General features: G+C 41.3%; 1 protein-coding gene across 1 annotated transcript in view; it reads left to right on the plus strand.

Annotated features, from left to right (window-relative positions):
- LOC134966068 (galactoside alpha-(1,2)-fucosyltransferase 2-like) overlaps positions 1 to 8,146 on the plus strand; it is a 68,681-nt gene extending 60,535 nt beyond the window's left edge. The window contains exon 2 of the mRNA XM_063942533.1: positions 4,964 to 8,146. Coding sequence (XP_063798603.1) covers positions 4,998 to 6,008 — 1,011 coding nt within the window. The 5' untranslated portion in view covers positions 4,964 to 4,997 and the 3' untranslated portion in view covers positions 6,009 to 8,146. The remainder of the gene's footprint in view (positions 1 to 4,963) is intronic.
- The last annotated feature ends 1,224 nt before the right edge of the window (positions 8,147 to 9,370 follow it).

The raw sequence follows: 9,370 nt of genomic DNA on the forward strand, positions 1-9,370 counted from the left end.
CATCTTCTATTTCATGTAAATTGTTCGAAGACTTATGCTATACGATGTCTCATATTTTACAAACACTATGTTTTAAAGCAAACACATTTAATAAAAAGTGCAATTCTCTGATGCAGTAATAGCACCATCTAGCGTCTCGTTTTGGAAATGGAATCTGTTTATTTGTGATCTGTATGAGTGACATATACTCTCTTACAGCATTACCATGTTCAAAGTCTGGTTGAAATGGTTTTGCAGGGTGTGGTGTTCCATCCAGATAAAGGGACGCAAAACTTACATTTTTATGTTCAAAGCAAAGGGGATTCCGGTTATGGATTCCTGAAAATGATTTGTTATCCACAAAGCCGGCTATAACGGTTTTCGGCACTTGACCTAAAAATAGATTTTCTAGATTAAATACTCTACTGCCTGCTGGTACGCTGTATATTTTCATCCCAACGCGGTCAATCACGTATTTCGCATTACCGTTTAGCAGGGCCTGCACGTGCCCAATCCGCACGGCTGGTGAGACCTACACTCTTTTCATGAACAGGGACGCCGCTGTGATCTGTATTTTAAAGGCATCCGCTTCAGACGACATTAAGCAGAATGCGTCTTTGTTTCTGGTTAGTTTAATCTTTAGATCAACGGCATTTAAAATTAGTTTATGTTGATGGAAAAGGTCGCAGTGAAGCGTTCCTAGCAATTCAACCGTGCGACTCTGCTCTGTCGCTCCTGCTCGTTTTTTGAACCCCGTATTTGGGCCGTCCAGCGCCGTGTTAAATTCTCCAGCCGAATCTTTGTAAAATAATCCTGTTGTGTGCTTTGTTGACAAAGCATCCGAGCTGTAATTCAATATAGTCTCAATGTACGCGCGGTATGCATAAAGATTGTTGGATTGTGATATGAGCCTGTCGCCCAAAGTTGCATCCACTTGGTTGAATAAAGTCGCTATGGGGTAATAAGTGCGACCCACGCACCTTGCGGTATCGGTGTGTTATCGGTTCGTACGATCTTGCACGTCACTTACAGCAGCATGTTGTTCAGATCGTAGTAGTGTTCACCGCTGGCCGCTATATAAAATTCAAGCGGAACTGTGTTGGATAACGCCGCTAAAGGTTGAACTTCGACGTATAGACTTTTCTCTATGCTAGTTTGTGTCGGGGGCACGTCAAAAAGATCCAGCTCTGTTTTTGCACATTCAACGGACTCGTGGTGTATGGAAGACGTTTAAAAAAATTTTTTATCACCAACGGAGCGCTTCGGCTTTCTCTTCTACTTTGAGTTTGTGTCGTCTCTGGTTTTTATTTATAAAGGGTATGTCCCAAAGCGGAAGCGCTATCATACGCTTCAGTTTTCTTTTAGACATGCCTTTTCTTGTATATACTAGTCCTGAACCGTCTTGTTTTGCTTGGTTCGCATCGTGTATCTTATTCATCACGGCCGTTGTGGCTTGTCAGATAACATCTTTCGCTATATTACGTGCCGCGGTCTTCATATGCGGTTTAGCTAACTCTAAACCTCTCCGGAAAAGAGGAACAGCTTTTCTGAAAAGACTTCGAAAAACATCGCCTAAACCGCAACCGTACATGTACGCGCTACCGTGAAAACCTGGTAATCCATTACCGGCTTGAGATTTATAATAATGCGCGTAGACCCGGATCGCCATAATTTTTTAACAGCGACCATTCTGCTTAGTTAATAAAAATTCAGTTTTGCGGCGTCTGAAGTGTAGCTTCACAATCTCTTTCCCAAACTTAAATGCCATGTTCTCGTTCTGGTCGTTCTTTATCTCTATGGCTATCGTGTCAAAATGCGTTTTGCACAATGGTAAGTAATCAGGCTTCTCATATTGTATTGTGATCACCTGATTGTTATAACCCTTCATTTCAACAGTGCGAAGTAGCGGTACATAACTATCCCCGACCCGCTGGTGTTCGATAATGTCTGTGTACACGTGCATCGTATATTGGCCGCCTTTGATGTCGGCGCATTGTTTAGAAATCTTAGTTTTAGGTTGTAAACCCAGTATCCATGTCGGCTTAGAACCGGCGTGGATTTGATACAACCGCTTACTGTCACATGTTACAACGCGTGCAAACTGATCGTACGTTAGTCTTTAATCCAACGTCCAGTTTCAGTTGTACAATTTCAGCGTTGATTACGTTCAGTAGCGCTTCGATTGTTTCATAAAAACCCGGTTTAATGCACAAACTCGCGACTCTCGCCACCGGCTGATCTGCCGTTCCATCCCATGATAATTGCAGTCTACAATCTTGTAAATCCAATGTATTGCACGTGTGCGGATATTGTATCTCGGTAAGAGCAACTTCCCATTCATTATTTAAGTCTATCGTTTTATCCAACTTTGTCGTATAGTTAAATCGTATTTTGTGGGAAAGTAACCGCTGAGGCGTTGCTGGGTAAGGTTATGTAGAACGACTTGTCATCCATAGCTCGTCTTGTTTAGATAGTGATGAGCTTTATATGTCTTATCACCGATGCCGCAACCCAACTGTTAAATTTTGCGGGGTACCGGCGCCACTTGACTAACGCGTATTTTCAGCCTCTGACCGTCTTATTTTTTTAAAATCTTTTCCACTTTGTAAACCCTGTTATAGTTTTTTGGTATGCTTTGAAGCTCTTCAGGGTAAAAACTACCTGTTATAACTTCACCGTACAGATCTGTCAACTTATAAAGCGGCTTAAGCCCTTTAGTGTTCACACTATGTACAACAAATATCTCCTCAGAAAAACTCTGTTCGTAGCCTTTCTGAAATATGCCCTTATATTTAGAAATACGGACGTGGTCACCGATTCCTAAACAAATGGGGGCTTTCTTACTTCTAAAGTAATCACCGTAGATCATTTTGAAGGCACTCAATGCGTTAGTCATTCACATCGTTTGGAGCGCACTTAATCGTTCCATGGTATGTGTTATTATTGCGGAGTATCAAGTCTTGTAAAACGTCTATCTGTAGGTATTCTTTGCCATGAAATAGCGCCACATTCGTGTTTTTAAAGTCCTATTGAAGCGCTCTATAACAGCCGCTTTCACATCGTTATTGGTCGTGAAATAATTTAGAACGTATTTTTTTAACACCTTTTTTAGGTTTCTGTTTAGAAACTCTTTACCATTATCGGTTTGTAGCTTCATCGGCACAGCACTCCACTGGAATATTTTTTCAAAAGCATTAGCGACTGTTGCTGCGTTCTTAGCGGTCAGACTTTCAGCCCAGGCCCTCTTACTGAATATATTGATGACTGTTAATATGTATTTAATACCATCGTTGTATTTTGACAGATCTATCAGCGAAACCAAATCTCATTGCCACTGTTGATTTACACCCGATACACCATGTTCCTTAGTTTTTTTTCTTGCCAGTTTGTGCAACGTGTATGCGTCTTGTTTTTGTAACGACTTTCTTAAGTCGGATCTTTTAAATTTTTATTTTTAACCGACCCATAATATTTATCAATGTCGCTAAAACTACCTGGTTTTAACACTGTATAATATGCATCTTTCATCCGCTTGATTTGACGCGCCGCGTTGCGTGACATTCTTTTCAAAGCCATTATCTTTTAATACAGTTTAATATCGAGCTCTATAAATCTTTTTATTAAATTTTTATATAAAGCGATCTCAAACACTTTATAATTTAATATTAAAGGGGGCGTGCCCCAGGAGAGGGGGTGTGGTACCTGTCAGTTTGACAGAAAGTTGCTCTTTATCTACGCATGAGCCCTAACAAATATGTTTATATAGATATGATGAAGGATCAGAACGTGGCAGGGAAAATCTGAGTCCCAGCTTGGATCCAATCAGAATGGGATTATTATTATTACTATTACTATTACTATTACTATTAGGGTTCTGCAGCAGCCAATTACAGAGTACACATGCACATAATCAAAATAGGAAAACGGTGACTTACAGTTGAAGACAATATAGGATAAGTGCAGGTTAACTATAAATATTACTACATCAGCAGATGACACGGAGATAAGTATCAAGGTGGCCGAGAACGGCAGGATTTGGGCAGTTGATGATTATTAAAGTAAGAAAAGGATAATCACATGAGGGCCTTACACGTGAGAGCTTACATTCTAAAGGGGAGCGGCAGACAGACTGGTGACACAGGTGGGTAGAAATTAGGGTAGGTTAAGTTTCCTGGAAACCAAACCTGCTTATCTCTAGTTATTATATTATACAAAGCTGCAGCTATATGCATTGTATCATTGAAATTTGCATTTGGACCAAGTCAGTCCAAAGAATTTTCGAAGAGAAAATGTTTGCATTCTAAAGAATTTTAATTTGTGCTTTCTATGTTTATTTTGGTATGTAGTCAGGATCCTGGTGTCCAGAATCCTGACGTTGGAATCCCAACGGTTCCAATACCAATGATATTAGGGTTAGTTTTAGTGTTATACACTAGGGGGAGGGGACAGTTAGGGTTAGGCCGCAGGAGAGGTGGGTTAGGGCTAGGGTTAGAATACGCACTGGGATTCCGAAGTCAGAGATCTGACATTCGGGATTCTCACCGCTGGCATTTCGTACCCAACCCATTTATATTTCACATGGTAAATGAAAGTTTCATATTTATTAACAGTCCAGACACTATTCTATGCATATGTTATTTCATTATAGTATTACATTGTGTGCACATTTGGTAATGTAAGTTTACTGCAAATACCGTCAGGCTGCATCTCTATACTTTCATAACCTTTGTCAAAGGCCAAGTGCACACTGTAGGTTACTTGGGAAACATACACCTATTTCTGTTTCTTTTACACATGCAGTTTTTATGTAAAATGTGTCCAACTGCTCATAAGCTGACGTACATGAAAACTATACAGTAATTCTAATATTAAGGGATACTCATTATTTTGTTGCCACATGTTTTATTTAATAATTATTATGTTTTCAAAATTGTGTTTTTGTTTATGTTGTGCAATTCTCACCTGGCCTCCATTTTGTCTCTAGGGCTTCCATTTGTGAGAAATGATCTGCCTGGAAAATGAACACACAATTGGCAAGAGTAGTTTTACTTTTGGTAGTCTTCATTATTTTCGTAGTTGCGTACTGGAGTACAAAAGGACAGAGAAGTCCTCTACCAGTATTCCACAAAATTGGCCATGCAGGGAGCATGTGCCCTGGCTCTGTTATAAGTAGTGTCAAGTCAGATACTGTGATATGGACAACCCAACCTACTGCACGTTTAGGAAACAAAATGGGGGAGTACGCAGTACTCTATGCTCTCGCAAAGCTTAATGGGCAGCAAGCCTATGTTTTACCCACCATGCACAATGAGCTGGGAAAGATATTTAAGATCAAGTTGCCCGTACTTCACCAAGACATAGCAGATCGTATTAAATGGAAGATCTATCAGTTGCGTGATTGGATGTCTCCAGAATATTCAAACATCTCTGGACAATACGTGAAGCTTCATGGTACACCCTGTTCATGGACCTTCTACCATCACATAAGAGAAGAGATTCTACGAGAATTCACTTTCCATGATTATATTAAGGAAGAGGCAAATTTATATCTTGCAAAACTGAAAGGAGACCGGAAAAATGTGACCTATATTGGGGTTCATGTTCGCAGGGGAGATTATGTACAAGTTATGTCTAAACTAAGGAAAGGTGTAGTAGCCGGCAGAGATTATATGGACAAAGCCATGGGCTATTTCAGAAATAAATACAAGAACCCTCTCTTTGTGGTGACCAGTAATGGCATGGATTGGTGCAAGAAGAACATTGATAACTCACTAGGGGATGTTCACTTTGCAGGTGATGGCCTGGAAGGGTCACCTGCCCAAGACTTTGCCCTCCTGGCACATTGTAACCACACCATAATGACAATAGGGACATTCGGATACTGGGCTGCATACTTGGTTGGAGGGGAGACCATCTACCTTACAAACTTTACTTTGCCAGATTCTCCTTACCTTAGGATTTTCAAGTATGAAGCTGCTTTCCTTCCAGAATGGATTGGGATTCCTGCAGACCTCTCCCCAGTCTTATAAAATTAAAGCCTCCATGGTGAATCTTCTTCATGAAAGGAGGCAATCACGAGACTTACTGTCTGGTTCCCGGCGGTCACAATGTCGACGCCTGAATCCCGACAGGTGTAAAATGCTGCCACCGGTTTAGTGGTGCTACAGGCTTTTCTCCCTCTGTGGGTGTCCCCAACACCTATAGAGGGAGAGAATAGATCCTGTGGTGAACACAGCAAGCCACCGTGCCTGCAGTGAGGTGAGTGTAGCGAGCCAGCAAGGTGCTTTCTAGCGCTCGCCCTGCTGCCGGCATACTGGTGGCCGGGCAGCCGGGATCCCAGTAAAGTATGTATTCCGTTTTAAATACCATGTTCTATAAGAGCAGACAGGGCATATTGGCCCTCATTCCGAGTTGATCGCTCGCTAGCTGCTTTTAGCAGCAGTGCAAACGTGAAATTTTTTCATGCAATTTCTGAGCAGCTCCAAACCTACTCCTACCTTGCGATCACTTCAGTCAGTTTAGTTCCTGCTTTGACGTCACAAACACGCCCTGCATTCGGCCACCACTCCCCCGTTTCCCCAGGCACGCCTGCGTTTTCACCTGTCACACCTGTGTTTTTTAGCACACTCCCGGAAAACGTTCAGTTACCACCCAGAAGCACCCACTTCCTGTCAATCACTCGCCGATCAGCAGAGCGACAGAAAAGCGTCGCTCGCCCTTGTGTAAAACTGCAGTTTTGTGTGAAAGTACTTCGGCCCGTACGCATGCGCAGAAGTGCAGATTCTTAGCCTGATCGCTGCGCTGTGAACAACAGCAGCTAGCGATCAACTCGGATGAGGGCCTGTGTGTGTGTTTGTGTGTGTGTCTAATGTGTAAAGCCTCATTAATTTTTGGTAAATGTTTTCAACACCGTACTGTGCACATTCATCCTTGTAATTACTTCATATACTTTAGGTTCAATAGAGAAATATAAAACATAATTATAACTTTACTCCTCAAGTAGTTCACCTTGAACTCCGTTTATTGTGAGACTGATGCAACTTCCTTGAATTAAGGTCCCTGGCCATGGTGGACAGTGTAAACTTCACCAAGAGGGGGAGGGGTTGTGATCAGTGTGTTCTACCTGGGGTATTGGAGGAAATTGAGTACTCGAGATGTCTGGTATCGTAGACAATGAATAGATGAGAGGTGGGGGTGCTCAGCGCTCACCTTGGTTGTGGATATAGTTATGGGGAACGTGTGCTAGTATGTGGTATGATAATGCGTGATGGAAAAGTGAAAAGGAACAAAGTAAAATAAATGAATAAAGTAAAGTAAATTGGCTTGGAAAAGTGAACAATTCCAGCCACTTTATTTACTGTACTTTATTTCATTACTTTTCGTTTTTCCATCATAATACCATGTTCTAGTACGTGTTCCCCACTCAGAGCAACTGTAGCCACATAGCACATATAACCACAACCAAGGTCAGCACTGAGCACAATTGCCACACACACACACACACACACACACACACACACACACACACACACACACACACACACACACACGGAGAAGGCCCTGCTCTTGTGAGCTTACAATCTGATTCTGTCTTCACATTATCTAAAAAATAACATAAATACAATTTCAACCTTCTCTCTACAGCTGCTCACAGATCCTTTCGCCTGTTTATGCTCGGAATTTCATCATTAGGCCCAAACAAAGACAAGTTCATTCCGACCCTGAATAATAGTTGCCAAAAAACAATTCTCATTCATTGGACTTCTAGACCCGCCCCATCTATTAGTGAGGTTAAACAGAAAATCTTGCAGATCTCTATTTTGATAGACAAGCAGACATTGAGAAAGGGGTGGTGAAGTTTTACAAAGAAATGGGGTGCTTATATTGATCACATGAATCCTAATGACCAGACACCCACAGTATATTCAGGCTATTTGAGTCTACAGAGTGGCATTTACATTGCATACTCTTAATGATCAAGGATTGTTATTAGCTACGTTTACATTTTCTGGCGCTATAACACCTGACCTACTGTAAAAGATATTCTCAAGCAGGTTCCCCTTAAGATACTTCAGTCCACCCCATTAGGTGATCTGATAAAACTTCTCTCTTTGGGGGTAATTCCAAGTTGATCGCAGCAAGAATTTTGTTAGCAGTTGGGTAAAACCATGTGCACTGCAGGGGAGGCAGATATAACCTGTGCAGAGAGTTAGATTTGGGTGGGTTATTTTGTTTCTGTGCAGGGTAAATACTGTCTGCTTTATTTTTACACTGCAAATTAGATTGCAGATTGAACACACCCCACCCAAATCTAACTCTCTCTGCACATGTTATATCTGCCCCTCCTGCAGTGCACATGGTTTTGCCCAACTGCTAACAAAATTCCTGCTGCGATCAACTTGGAATTACCCCCATTGTCTCTAACCTATATGAATGTGATGCTTTTCATTCTCCTATCCATTTCCCTTCCCTAGTTACCCTTTCTTCCTGTGTTAATGTTTCCATCATCCTCCATTACTTCTCTTAATTTTCTTCCTAAATTATTTTTTTTCTCTTTTGTCATAAAGGGTTATATATCTCACATTTGGTTATTATCCCTGTATAGGGAATGTAGACTTTTTACACTTGGACCCTTCCTTGACTTTATGCTATAATATTTTCTTGTTCCTGAATTTTATGTAATTCCTGTTTTGCACGCCTCTTATTGCTTGTGTATTAGTTTCTATGATTCTTATCTGTTTATGGTTATGTAAAACCTCAATAAAAATTTACAAAAAAAAAAAACAATTTCTATTACAGTAAATCCACAACTCTTGATCAACGGGATAAAATGATGTATTTCCCACTTTAAGAGCTCACCTCTTTTAATATATGGACAGTGCACTGATATTTAAATATCACCAACTGCTGGTTCTATTGCTCATAATGTATTAGAGCAGTGGTTCTCAAACTCTGTCCTCAGGACCCCACACGGTTCACGTTTTCCATGTCACCCAGCAGCTGCACTGTGTATCACCAACTGCCACATTTTAAAAATCTACAGGTGACCTGCAAAACATGAACTGTGTGGGGCCCTGAGGACCGAGTTTGAGAACCTGTGTATTAGAGGTTGGAACAACCGGGCTACACTGGGTGTGGTATAAGATGTCTACATGTCGACCCCATATGGTTAACGGGGACTAGGTCAACATGGACAGAAGGCTGACAAGGTCAAAAGGTCGACATGACGATGCTCGACACAAAACCGGTTGGCACAAATTGGTTGACACACTTTTTTTTTGCATTTTGCTGGTTTGTGTGGATAGTTGTGGCATCTGGGACCACCAATTGTTGAAATACTTTGTTCGCCACGCTTCGGACATGGTGCCTCACTTTTGTTCACCACAAGCTT

The sequence above is a fragment of the Pseudophryne corroboree genome, chromosome 10 (genome assembly GCF_028390025.1).
Source record: "Pseudophryne corroboree isolate aPseCor3 chromosome 10, aPseCor3.hap2, whole genome shotgun sequence".
In the NCBI taxonomy this organism is placed as follows: domain Eukaryota; kingdom Metazoa; phylum Chordata; class Amphibia; order Anura; family Myobatrachidae; genus Pseudophryne; species Pseudophryne corroboree.